The sequence below is a fragment of the Delphinapterus leucas genome, chromosome 9 (genome assembly GCF_059928025.1).
Source record: "Delphinapterus leucas isolate spDelLeu-1000000601 "Yukka" chromosome 9, BTC_Dleu_Yukka2, whole genome shotgun sequence".
Classification (NCBI taxonomy): domain Eukaryota; kingdom Metazoa; phylum Chordata; class Mammalia; order Artiodactyla; family Monodontidae; genus Delphinapterus; species Delphinapterus leucas.
Window position 1 is genome coordinate 72,658,889 of NC_143137.1, and position 14,806 is coordinate 72,673,694.

The following is a 14,806-nucleotide window of genomic DNA, read 5'->3' on the forward strand; positions in this document are numbered from 1 at the left end:
GTGTGGTACTGCCACAAAAAGAGAAATATAGATCAATGGAACAGGATAGAAAGCCCAGAAATAAACCCACGCACATATGGTCACCTTATCTTCAAAGGAGACAAGAATACATAGTGCAGAAAAGACAGCCTCTTCAATAAGTGGTGCTGGGAAAACTGGACAGCTACATGTAAAAGAATGAAATTAGAACACTGCCTAACACCATACACAATAATAAACTTTAAATGGATTAAAGACCTAAATGTAAGGCCAGACACTATAAAACTCTTAGAGGAAAACATAGGCAGAACACTCTATGACATAAATCAGAGCAAGATCCTTTTTGACCCACCTCCTAGAGAAAAGGAAATAAAAACAAAAATAAACAAATGGGACCTAATGAAACTTAAAAGCTTTTGCACAGCAAAGGAAACCAGAAAGAAGACGAAAAGACAACCCTCAGAATGTGAAAAAATATTTGCAAACGAAGCAAGTGACAAAGAATTAATCTCCAAAATATACAAGCAGCTCATGCAGCTCAATATCAAAAGAACAAAACAAGCCAATCCAAAAATGGGCCGAAAGCCTAAACAGACATTTCTCCAAAGAAGATATACAGATTGCCAACAAACACATGAAAGGATGTTCAACATTACTAATTATTAGAGGAATGCAAGTCAAAACTACAATGAGGTATCACCTCACACCGGTCAGAATGGCCATTATCAAAAAGTCTACAAACAATAAATGCTGGAAAGGGTGTGGAGAAAACAGAACCCTCTTGCACTGTTGGTGGGAATGTAAATTGATACAGTCACTATGGAGAACAGTATGGAGGTTCCTTAAAAAACTAAAAATAGAACTACCATACGACCCAGCAATCCCACTACTGTGCATATACCCTGAGAAAACCATAATTCAAAAAGAGTCATGTACCACAATGATCACAGCAGCTCTATTTACAATAGCCAGGACATGGAAGCAACCTAAGTGTCCATCAACGGATGAATGGATAAAGAAGATGTGGCACATATATACAATGGAATATTACTCTGCCATAAAAAGAAACGAAGTTTTGTTACTTGTAGTGAGGTGGATGGACCTAGAGTCTGTCATACAGAGTGAAGTAAGTCAGAAAGAGAAAAACGAATACCGTATGCTAACACATATGTATGGAATCTAATTTTAAAAAATGGTTCTGAAGAACCTAGGGGCAGGACAGAAATAAAGACACAGATGTGGAAACTGGACTTGAGGACACAGGGAGAGGGAGTCGTGGGCTGGGATGAGATGAGAAAGTGACATGGACGTTTATAGACTACCAAATGTTGAATGGATGGCTGGTGGGAAGCAGCTGCATAGCACAGGGAGATCAGCTCGGTGCTTTGTGACCACCTAGAGGGGTGGGATAGGGAGGCCTGGAGGGAGATGCAAGAGGGAGAGGATATGGGGATATATGTATACATATGGCTGGTTCACTTTGTTATACAGCAGAAGGTAACACACCATTGTAGAGCAATTATACTCCAATAAAGATGCTGAAATTTTAAAAAAAGTAATGTATACTACACAGGGTCTTAAGTTAGCAGTTAAGTATAAATAAGTATAAATTCTATGTTTGTAATACCTAGAACCAAGTGTGGGCACTGATGCTTGGTGTTGTACTGACTGTGACAATAATGGAGGAGACTTTTATCAGGTGAAAAGTAGTTCACACTCCAAGTATACCACTCATGTCCAGAGTTCTGCTTTTTCTAGCCCATGGGCGTATCTTTATAATAGATTAGGTTGGGGAATAGCAGCATATTTTAAAATAGCACCAACGTACCTAGGTTTGGTCTAGGTCATCTAGTAAAGGAACAAGAGGAGCCATGGAAGTGGCTAACCCAGTCAAAGCCTTCCTACATAAGAATAATGTTGATTTTGTCCAGTATCTTTTGGGCCAGGTGAGTCCTACAAGCCCAAAAGACGTTTGGCATCTATGTCACTCTGGCAGCACCCAATGGGATTCCCCCTGTCACCCTCAAACCTGTAACTTCTGTGATCCTGCTATAGCTTTCTTTTCACAGTCTTTAAGGTTCTTTTTTCCAGAAAACTTTTTTTCATTTCTACAATATTGTGATACCCTAATTTTCATTACACATATCTGTTCACTGGGTCTTCTTCATCTCCTTTGTTGTCTTTGCTTCTTCCTTCTACTCCTAATGTCCTTCACTTATTTTTTAATACTTCACAGAAACTACATTTTCTTTTGGCTTCAACAAATACTTGAACCCATTTTAACTTGCCACAAAGCTGGTGTTCCCTTCAACAATTTCCCTAATACCTGACTACCACGTTTATCATCTGAAAGTGCTACTTAAATTATACCATTTCTTCTCTTAGAAATTTATAGTGAAAATATAAATCCCTGTTTTCCCAAACTTATATATCATGGAACCCCCTTTTTAAGCAAACAACCATTAATATCCACAGAAGTAGGGCTCTGACCCAAATTAAATGCCCAAATCACTTTATTAACAATAGTAACTGCTTCCACTTATTGAGCACTTACAATTGTCAGGCACTGAGTTTATTAACATTAACTCATTTAATACTCTTAAAACTCATAACAATGAGGGCAATATTACTAGTATGCCCATTTTAAAGATGAAGGAAATGCATTTAGGGAAGTTATATACTTCCCCAAACTTTCCTAACAGCCTAAATCCTGTGTTCTTAACCCCTAAGCTTAAATTTCAAATTGAATTTCAACTTACTGTGCAGCTCTTTATTGCTTTTACCTCCTTTTTCTCTGCTATTACTTCCTGATGGTGATATTAGCTCTAGCAGTTTCTCCCTACTCCTTTAAGAAAATTTCCACTGACTGTTAAACCATAAAACCAGGTTTATTATTAATTGAATTGTGTGCAAAGTAAGAGTCAGCAGGTTCTAAAAGCCTGACAGGCTCTGCTAAGAGTCCTGTGTATGCCGTTTCAGTCACCTAATTTGGCTGCTCAGAGATATTTTTATTAATTATCTTTGTTTGGATTGTAACAGCCTCCTAACTCATCTCCCAAATCTATCTTCCACTCGGCTGCAGGATGAGCTATTTGAATCACAGGTGTGAGCACAGTACTCCCCAGAGTAAAATGTTCCAGTGGTTCCATCTAGAGGATCAAGTCTTTAATATTGTCTGCGTTAAACTTGTCCCTCCAGTCGTGCTTCTAATCCTCCTGTGTACACACACACACCAGGCTCTTTCTTTCCTTTGTGACTTTGTTCTTGCTACCTATCTCCCATGCCTGGAAGCCCTTCTCCATCATTACTTGACTCTTACTCATCCTTTAAGACACAGCTCATGAATCACCTCCTCCAGGAAACAGTCCCTGACAACCTTCCCCAGCTCTCAAATGCTTGCTCAGTATCCCTCTCATTAGGGTCTGTACATATGTCTATTGCTTCAGGTGTACGTTGTTTTTTGAAACTGTCATTTATATTCCTGTGAGATCCTGAAGGATGGAAACTATGTGGCGTAGCAATTTAGCATTCCCAAAGTGGTATATGGTGGTTAATCAGGGTTGTATAAATGAATTTTTAAAATATTTAACTGATACATTTTCCCTATTACCTGAGATACCAAATTGTTAGTAACCAAGTAGTAGCTGGCATACAGCAGGAACTTAATGATACTTGTGAATGGTAAAATGAGTATATAAATGTATTTCAAGACTTTTCATAATCTGATTCCATATAAATATGCACCATTCACTCTAGTCAGACTAGTTTCTTCTCTATTCTTACTTCATCTACAACTTGGGTAAACCTTTAAGCCTTTGCTAATTCTCATTTCTCACTAGGAATACCTAGAGTTGATTCCATAATTATTATGTACCATCCATCAAGAACACCTGCTCCATGCAGCTTCCATTTGTGACTCTGATTTTTTTCTCCTGTCTGGGCAAATATGTCCTAAAGACCATTCCATGGAAAAGTAGTTCTGCAAAATAGTTGTATATGTTACATGAGAAAAGAGTTTTGTAATTAAGTAAATGTTAGGGAATGCTGCATTTAATAATGCTAAATTATTTCTGAATTGCAGTGGTGTACATTTTGAGTCTCTATGTGGAATAAACCATATGCAGAATTTATCAAACTTATTTGCCCTCAGAACCCTTTTCATTTTAAAATCTCTTGGGACCATGTTCTATGGGAGATAGTTTGGGAAATGCCGGTCTGTGCTTTGAGTTTTAGGTCAGCATGTAACTTGTGAGCGCACACACACTCATGTACATACAAATACATACTATTTCAGGAACATATGTTTTGGCTGCTCTGCTTAGTTGCTTATATTTTTCTTGTGTCTCATATTTTTTGATTCATGTAATGACTCACCTTCCACTGATAACTACAGATTTTTTAATATTTGATTGCTAAACCATTGTATACTATTGTCATTAAGTGCAGGTTATTGGTATGTTTTCTAGGATCTTCTACCCCTGTTGCCTGGCACCATTGCTGGTGAAATAGAATCAAAGGCTGCAAACCTCAATAATCTGGTTGTAGAAGCCTATAAGGTATGTATATACTGTACACATTTTTTCAAATAAACTTTTAACCCCAATTTCCATGGCAAGGTACAAACTAATGCCCTATCATCTTGAGAGGAGTGGTGGAAAAAACAGATTAGGAATTAGGAAACTGAGCTTAGCCCTGGGTCTACCACTAACTAGTTATAGAACCTTGGGAAAGTCATTTCAGCTTTCTGTGCTTCACTATGTCTCAATGACACAGTTTACTAAACTCAGGTTGAGCTACAGACTATCTAAATTTCCTTCCTCATCAAATGTTCAGTGAGTCACCAAATCACAGCTATAGAATATACTTTATTACCAAGAAATTTCACAATTTCCAGTGCCATAAAGATAAAGTAATCAATCCACAGTGTTATTTAAACAGCAACTTTCCAGGGAAAATGAACTATATGAGATATAGAGATTACTAAGAGAACTTTGTTGGGGTCTCCTAGATCAATCACTTGGTTGTTCGGTCATTTACTTTAGCAGTTTTACTAAACTAGTTTGATTAAAAGAATCATCCTAAGAGATACACTACTTTATTGAGATGACAGTTGTATGCTGTCCCCAGTTCGTGTAGAGTGGGTACCAAATGCAAAGATTTAAGAAACATCTGCTCTCTCAATCTAAGTCATTTCTGGATAGAATAATCTCTTTTAAGAAGTTGTAATAATAGTAGCTGTCATTTTAATACCACTAAGAACCAATTATTTTCCATACATGACCTCATTTAATCCACACAACCGACCTATAAGGCAAGTATTAGTACTCCCACTGTGTATTTGTAGAACTTCAAAAAAGCTAAGCAAATCAATCAAAGGCCAAACAGCTAACAAGCAGAAGCAGCAGCACCAGAACCTAGGTCTTCCTTAATTCTAGCTTCCAGGTGCTTCCTCCTGTGTTACACAATCTGTTTTTCTGTTGTTGTTTTTTCTTTTTTACATAGTGTCTAAAGATATGCTTTATTCTACCCTGAATTTATGCACCATTGATAAACTCTCACTTCCCAAAATTCTCTTTTTCCCTTCCTGACACAGTAGAGTTGAACAGTGTTAAAGTAGCCCAAGCATTGTGAGAAATCGCAGGCTTCTCTTCTCATTTTCTTCATGGAACATCTGCCTTCGACTCAATTACAAAAGAGAAAGGCAGGAAGTAGACACGGGATAGAAAATGAAGGACTTGTTTAAACTTTCTTTTTTTAAAAGGAAAATAAACCTTGCGAGATTTTTTTGTTTTTGTGTTTTTTGCCAAGGAATTTTTCTATATCTGAAGACTATGTTGGATGAAATAAGAAAAGCATTTTTAATTATATTTCTTCTTCACTGTTACGAAACAAAAACAAAAAACATTAGGACTGGTGGAGCTTCTTATCAAGGAAAACCAAACCTATGTACAATTCGTTCCCATCCGAAGTTTGTTCCCAAGTATAATCAAAATAAGAAAGGAGCTTACAGTGTTAGAAGTCACCCTAGTTTTCATAGTATGAACCCATTTATTACCCCAAAGAAAAAATATAAGTCGACAAACTTTCCTGTATCTCAAACTGCACCCATGGAAAGGGAAACAGCAGTTTTTTTTTTCATGTTCTTTATTTGCTAGGATAGGTATGTGATGCATTATCTAATTGCAGTTCTGATTAACCTTAAACAATCTGAATAACAATTTTAATAAAACCAACAAAAACTCTGGCGAAACAATCTCCTTAAGTTGGGGTTCTGTTATTATTTTATATATGTCTATACTTTCAAAATTCTTCTGAAATTTCATTTTGTCTTCACAGCTCAACAGAAACTGTTCACAGTTCATTGAAGAAAAAAATAATAGAAATATTTTATTCTAACTTTTAATACTTTGCATTTCCTTTTTAAGACTTTTATAAAATTATATACAAATTTAGTACAGGTGAATGTGATTGCATTTTGTTTTTTATCCTTTACATCTGCATTGCCATTAGAATTAAAACTATATAAAAATCATGACTATAATAACTTAATAGTAATTTAGCTGAAATTAAGACAGAAAAAAAATTATGTTGAATAAAAAATAATTATACATTAGAAAAAATAAATTCTGCCTCTGTTCCTGTTAGATATTAAAAGACAAGCTTAAGACTGTGTCTGAAACTTAATTTCTTTTTTTTGCGGTACGCGGGCCTCTCACTGTTGTGGCCTCTCCCATTGCGGAGCACAGGCTCCGGACGCGCAGGCTCAGCGGCCATGGCTCACGGGCCCAGCCGCTCCGCGGCATGTGGGATCTTCCCAGACCAGGGCACTAACCCGTGTCCCCTGCATCGGCAGACGGACTCTCAACCACTGCGCCACCAGGGAAGCCCTGAAACTTAATTTCTTAATCTCAAAACTGGGCAAAATTTTAGCTATTTGTCTTCATAACCTGTTTGAAAAACATTGGTTAAACTAGATTAAGGTTTTAAGGAAAGCAGAATTTCAAAAGGGCAAAAAGAACAGTCATGGTATTAGGAACTTCCTTCTGATTTGTCAAACCAACGATATCAATACCATTTGTATACCATTAGAAGTTTCTATTTTTTACTGAAATTGTTTAATTAAGTGATTACAATGTATGAATTCTCTAGTAGATAAAAAATGTGACTAATGTAGTCTTACCTTTATTCAAATAAAATTTGAGGAAGTATCTTACTCTAAAGATTTACTACCATAATTCCATGATCAATTATTAATCAGTAAGCACACATCTCTTTATTGATTATACAGTTGAAGAAGAAAAATTACTCAAGTAAAGAATTAGAAACCATGGGGATTTCTTTTTCCTTCACACCCTGCTACTCACTCTTTCCTTAGGTACATACTTCATCTTTTCCCTTTCCTTTTGTTTACAAAAATAAGTTAAGGATTTTTGCATGTGATAGACTCTTAGTTTTATGAGATGAAATTCACACAGATCTACAGAATATATTTAATGTAGCAAGAACTTTTGGAACCCAGAGATTGGATGAAATTAGGATGTGCTTGATACATAATAGGCAATACATACATGTTTTTTGAATGATTATATAAATTAGTGAATAAATGAGCAAATGATTTTCTGCCCAGTAAGGGGCCCTATTTCAGTATTAAGGATTGGAACAAATTTGATTGACATAAGCAAGCACCAGGGATTTGGCAAAAATTCTAGGCCATTCTTGGAGAATTTATAGAGCCATAACTGGCAGGTATTTCTTATACCTACAGTATAGAAATGCCCTCCCCAAAATTTACCTTTCAATTCTGTATCAGTAAGGCAGTTTAGCTTTCATGATAGTCTAAAATGTTTGAAACGGAAATGCTTCTTTAACAGCTGTAAATGTCAGAAGCATGTTCCAGATTTTAAGCTGTCAAGATTTAGCCTCTGTGATGATATATGTATTCTCAATGCTTTATTTAAATTTTACCAAAAAATATAAATGTTATTGGATTAAAATGATTATTTTCCTAACAAGCTGAGTGAGAAATATCTCTGAAGTGATCAAAATGCAGTCATGGAAATATGTGAAAAAATAGAGCCATTTAAATGCAGATAATCCTTCAGTATTTTTTATGTATTTCAAATGTAATTGGGTCATTATGTGGAAACACTGTTTTTAATCGACCTTTTACAGAGACAACTCTTTGATTTAGTTAAAAATTAAATCTAGAATGACATGATAAACTTGACTCTGTTTTGTTGCTTACATTAGAAACTGCTATAGTATACAACTAAAAAATGTCATCTCTGCAGAAACTCATTTCAGAAGTGAAAGTTCAGGTGGAAAACCAGATAAAAGGCATCTATTTTAACATTACTGCCATCTGTCCAGATGGGAGCAGAAAGCCAGGCACAGACGGATGCGGAAATGTGACAAGCAATGACGAAGTATGTGCATGTGCGTTTTTCCCATTTAAAGTAAACTAAGTTGTTTGGCATGCTTTCTTACAGAAAAATCAAACCATTCAGAAAAACTTTTTTTACTACCGACCTCAAGAATCTCATTTACACTTCAAAGTAACTTTTATTATCTAATCCCTAAGTTCCTACTTGTTGTAACTCCATTGACTGTTTTCTCAAACTCTCTAGTTAAAATAAATAAATATATATCATATTAAATAATTATTTAATAATAATAACTTTAAACTTAGATGACACAGCCAGTGAATGTTAGGAAATCATATCTCCTCAAACAAGAAGTGCCTATACTTAGGATGATGATAATACCTTTTTGTTTCAAATCTGAAAATTCTCAGAGTAAATGTGAAAGTTGAAAGTAAAAACGACAGAGAAGAATGCTGTTGATAAAGATTAAGAATTACAAAATCTTTCACTTTGTGATTGTCCCAGTACACTTGTATTAGCTCAATACAATGACCTACGAGGTAGGGAAATTTGTTAAGAGCAACAACAACGACAAAAAAGTGTCATCATTTAACTAAAAAGGAATGAGATATGGAAAAGAGAGATCCAGATTATAGCAGCATCAGGAAATAGGACTGGGGAAGATACGGATTCTCCCAGGATTGGCACAATAGAAAGTAAATATACAGAAATATGCTTTTAAAAGAAATTCTTGTAGAATGAAGTGATTTTCAGTGAGTCATTTACCTCTTGAGGCATCAGTTGCCTCATTTTTAAATAAACAGCTAGAACTAGAAGATTTCCAATCCTACCTCCATCCATCTCCAAGGTTCTATGATGTTATTATTTTAATATCATGCTATAGACAAAAAGAAAAAGTTACTGAAAGAGATTAAAAATCCTAGTATTCTAAGGTTGAATAAAGGAGAATCTTCCTTCTCTTTAGTTAGAATGTAATTTTCTCTCTTGGGAAGTTTAGAATCTGCAGGTAGTATAGTTGTTCCAACAAGCTGTATATTTGAAATTAATTATTTCAAATTCAAATTCTGTAGGCTCCTCCATAATCACTCCTTGAATTTTGTTCAAAAGATATTTTATGCCAGTTTACAAAATACATATTTAATTTCCACTGAATATAGAGAAACTTTGTGCTAGCAAAAGATAGTGCTAAGTTAGTTTCTGAGAAAAGGTTACCTTTTTAGAAGTAGCTCTTTCTTTCAAAACCGATTTTGGCAGAATGGTTTTCCTTACTCCTTACACTTTTTTTTCTTTTTCTTTGTCCACATCCCTTTTTTCCCTCACTTTCAACCAAGTAGTATAAACAGTTTGACTAAGGAAGAGTCATTTGACCACTTAATCGTATAAACCCCAAGTTTTGCTCTATTAATATTGGCAGTTGACCACATTATCCTACAGTCTGTTAATCCTTATATTTTTAAAGAGAAAAAACATTTCAAGTCTGACACCAACTGTATTGATTTTAATATTATGAGACTAATTCTAATTCCGAATGGATATATATATAACGTATAAACCTAAATTTAGACCTTTCATATCAGTGTGTATATTTGTGCTAGGCTTTTTGGTTGGGATGGATATCTATCTATCTATATCTATATACACATACATATATATATATATAGAGAGAGAGAGAGAGAGCGTGAATCTCTATATATTCATATATATATCTATCTCTATATATTCATCCATATCTATTATCATCTATCTATCTAATCTAACTCCATCCCAACCAAAAAGCCTAGCACAAAGTATTTTTAAATTGTAACTTATCTCAGTCTAATATGGAAAAAAAACATGTAACCTTCTTATTTGCCAAAGTACCTGAAGATCATAAGGTGAGCTAACAAATATAAATAGACACACTAAGCCAATTGTGTTGTACAGGAAGGCAAAATAGAGAAAAAGAAAAAATTTGGCAGGAGAAAGACATTCTGTAGTTTGCATGGGAGAAACCAATTCCTGCCAGGCCAGATCCTTAGTTGTGGACTAACATCTTCCAGTGAGACAAATGTATGACCTTTTATTGAGATCTTAAGATCTAAAAGTGAGAATCCTAAATCTTTTTCCCTTGAGTAACATCAGGGAAAGCCCCATATTTTCTTCATAACACCATGTATAAACTAAGATTTAACTCTAAAGTTACTTGGGCCCCTGGAAAACAGAAACAAAATAAAAATTGTTCATTTGAACAATTGTTCATCTCAGGGTTTTAAACCAGTAGAGCAGAAGCTCTTGACTTTACTTTATTTGATCTATCTTTAGTGCCAAATATATTCAGTAACTCCACATGTTAAGGACTGAATCCAGAAAATGGTCTATTCTCTCTCAAGTTTACTAAGAAGTCAGTTGAGGATATAAATTAATGATCGGAAGTAGAGTACACATTTCAAATAGGCTTGAACCCATGTCCATTTAATGCTGTAATACAGGCAAGTCTCAGTCATTGCATCCTTTAACTCTCCAGTTCATTAATTAGGAAATAAATGAAATTAAAAAGGAATGTTATGTCTACATATGAGCGTGCATGTGTAATTTATAAATATTAATTTATATAAGATGGTATATTATTGACTTAAATATTAACAGATATAATATTGGTAATAAAAATTATCAAGACATATAAATATATTTTCTTCCTCCCCACCCAAATATTTAGGTTCTTTTCAATGTAACAGTTACAATGGAAAAATGTGATGTCATGGAAGGAAAGAGCTATGCAATAATCAAACCTATTGGTTTCAATGAAACCACTAAAATTCATATACATAGAAACTGCAGCTGTCGGTGTGATGACAGCAGAGGACCTAAAAGAAAGTGTGTAGAAGAAACTTTTCTAGATGCCAAGTGCTTCCAGTGTGATGAGAATAAATGTCATTTTGATGAAGATCAATTTCCTTCTGAAAGTTGCAAGTCACACAAGGATCAACCGGCTTGCAGCAGTAGAGGAGTTTGTATTTGTGGGAAATGTTTATGTCACAAAATTAAGCTTGGAAAAGTGTATGGAAAATACTGTGAAAAAGATGACTTTTCTTGTCCATATCACCATGGAAATCTGTGTGCTGGTGAGTATAAGTATGTACATGCAGTTATTTATATAGTTATATATTAAACTAGCATATATGCTAAAGTATCTTTAAATCACATCTTTATAATTACCAACTTTGAATATGAATTTAATATTCAAACTTTCAAAGTCTGTGAAATTAGGACATAGCTACAGATTTATAGTACATGATTCTGATATTTATAGTTTAAATTATTTTATACAGGAAATATTTAAAAATTAGAACCAAAAGTTAATTGTTATTTTCAAGTATGCCTTGATCTTGTAAAGACATATACCAGAAAAGGAAATTACTGATAATGTCTGACAGATTTTCTATAATCTGGGTATTCTTCTAGAAGGATCTGATTCATTCTCATAAGTGGTTACTCCCTCAGTCTTGCTCAGAGGATAGTTAGCTATAAAAATATACTTTTCATTCACTGTAAAATTCTTAATGCATTATCATAGATGGCATTGTAAATCTGTAGTAATTTAAATTTCTCTAGTTTATTTTTGGAACAACGCCAGCAACAAAACTGTCAAAGGACAGAATTCTTCAAGAAAATGCTGGTTTCATAAGAAATCTAGATTAGGCCCAGAGGCCACACAAAGACCGGATTTAAAAATGAGATAATTTAAAATGAAAATATCAAAAGTACTTTTTGGCTAATTCAGTTTACTGCCACCTAGAGGTTAGATTCTAGAAAATATATGCAACATTTGAAAATTAATACAAAATATTATTTTTAAATGAATTAATTTTTCTGTGACAGTGTGCTAAATCCACTTATTGTTAAAGCACCTTTTTAAAGTTTGCATTTTGGTAAGCAAATATTAAATTATTGATGAAATGAAATATTTCATTGTAATAAGCATATGGGAAGTAACAAACCTATACAAAATAAATTTTTATTCTTGTGTAAATTAAAAATGTACCCTATATCACATAAATATGTGATGGCAAATTTCCTTTATATTCTATCTTATACACATAATATTTTATATTCTAAACATTTATTCAGCTGTACCTGGTATCTAGGTAGAATGGATTATAGATGACTTTAGAACAAACTGCAATTGTCATCTAATATTTTAGTGTTAATCCTGTTTGGGACAGGGCAGAAAAAGAATTCTGAGATCATCATTTCCCACAGCTGTCAAGCTCTCAATGAACTTTGAAATACACTGAGAATCCCAGTCTCTGTTAATAGTAGAATATTAAAAATCAATGTACTGGTCCTTCTATATGACTATGATACTACTGACCTACAGGCAGTTGAGAATCTGCTTTGAATTATTTGTATATAAGTTATAAATGCAAACTGTAGGCTGACAAGCATTTTCTTCACTAGCGTCCTTTGAGAATAAGAACACATGATCACAGATCTGCTGGCTAGGATTAGGCATGCAGCCCATATACAGGGAACCGGGTCTGGCAGGCATTTGTTTGGCCTGGATATCATTAGTTTTACATTTAACAAATTGAGCTGATCCAACAGTAGATGCTATGGAACAGTTACCCTGTGAGGTGCTCCACAATAAAAGGAAGGAGGGAGGAAGCCAGGAATTGAGGGAAGGAAGGAAAGGAGGAAGAGAAGGAGGGAGGGAGGAAAAGAGAGAGGGAAAGAGGAGAAAGGAAGGAAAGAAGGAAGGAAGGGAAAGTCTTTGGCCAGATAAACTTGAAAAACATTTTACAGCCCTGAAAATTTACCCTCTCTTGAAGATTTCTAGTTCACATTAGCATATTAAATCTTGGATACTTCCTGCAGGCTAAAATCCACTTAACTGAGTATCATCAGTGTTCTTCCTCAACTACAACATGCACACACATACCACCTTGCTTTCCTTCTTGCCTTCTCTCATTTAACACCTAATAACACCTCACAGCATACTTTAAGACATGTCCCACAAACCTGCTAAATAATGTGCTGAAGATGTGAAAGGATTACTTCAACTTCCCCAGAGATCTTATCTTTAAACAAGGCACTAGCAGAACTGAAGCACTTAAAAGGGTTTGCCAAATAGACCTTCAAAGTTATCCCAGGCCCTGAGCAATAATGAGTGACTAAGAGAAAAATTATGGAAGCTATTCATAAAATACCCGTTTTTCAAATTTCAAATCAGACAACATTACGTCAGCCTCTGTAGCTTCTTTATATTTGTCTTTTTAATTTAAAACTGAATGTACAGCGACCTTCAAGTAGTTGGGCAGCCACTGCGGCAGGGCAGAATTCACAATTGTCAGCACAATAGATTACCATGGGGAGATTATCTACAACAGAACAGCTTTGAAAATAGACACTCCTAAGTCCTGGCATTGTTTATGTCAGACAAATAGAAAGTGATGCTGTTTCTATTCACTTGACTGTCAGTGTGTTTCCATGGAAATGGAAGGGGAATTCATGTTTGGAAATGCTTCACAAAGTCAGTGACCTCAATAACTTAGGTCTTGGAGTGTCTTTGTTGCAGGGCATGGAGAGTGTGAGGCAGGCAAATGCCAGTGCTTCAGGGGCTGGGAAGGGGATCGGTGCCAGTGCCCATCAGCATCTGCCCAGCACTGTGTCAGTCCAAAAGGCCAAGTGTGTAGTGGAAGAGGCACATGTGTATGTGGCAGGTGTGAGTGCACCGATCCCAGGAGCATCGGCCGCTTCTGTGAACATTGTCCCACATGTCACACAGCCTGCAATGAAAACTGGTATGTGTTTCCTGATTCCAAACATACATAAAGCAGTCCTTCATTATATTCATGTTCGACCTTTTCTATTTTGCCTACCTTAACCTAAAAGCCGGATCTTCTCCAGATAAATTGTTATCATCACGCTAAAAAAGAACTGAATGAGGAATTTAGGAATTAGAAGACTTAGATTCCAATCTTTGGCCATGCATGAAAATTTATCTAGGTATTCACTGCCTTTTTTGAAATAGGTGTTTTTTTTAAAGAATAATATTCAGTGTTCATAAGCTTCATTGGTTTTTTTTTTCCCCAGCTTTTTTGAGATATAATTGACATATAACCTCGTGTAAGTTTAAGATGTACGATGTGATGATTTAGGGGCTGCCTGCTTCCCAACTTACTATTAATTAGCTGTTTAATCTAGGGCAAGATTTTTTAAATTCTTTGTGCCTCAGTTTCGTGATATTAAAAGTGAGGATAATAATAATACTGTGGTATAATTCTGTGAAATAATTAAATTAGATGTTCATGCAAAAAATACCTAAACCTTTGTACTTGGTGCATAGTAATCATAGAATAAATGTTAGCTGTTATTATTGTTTTATTCTTTTAAAGATAAAAAGTGGTGGCTATGAAGCACTCTAGAAAGAAGTGATGGATAAGGGAAAGGTGATGTTAAATAAT

At 35.0% G+C, this 14,806-nt stretch overlaps 1 protein-coding gene across 1 annotated transcript in view; it reads left to right on the forward strand.

Moving 5' to 3' along the window:
• Positions 1 to 14,806, forward strand: part of ITGB8 (integrin subunit beta 8) — a 97,713-nt gene that overhangs the window by 73,009 nt on the left and 9,898 nt on the right. The window contains exons 8-11 of the mRNA XM_022587879.3: positions 4,446 to 4,535; positions 8,271 to 8,405; positions 11,059 to 11,464; positions 13,918 to 14,143. Of these exons, the coding sequence (XP_022443587.2) occupies positions 4,446 to 4,535; positions 8,271 to 8,405; positions 11,059 to 11,464; positions 13,918 to 14,143 (857 nt within the window). The remainder of the gene's footprint in view (positions 1 to 4,445; positions 4,536 to 8,270; positions 8,406 to 11,058; positions 11,465 to 13,917; positions 14,144 to 14,806) is intronic.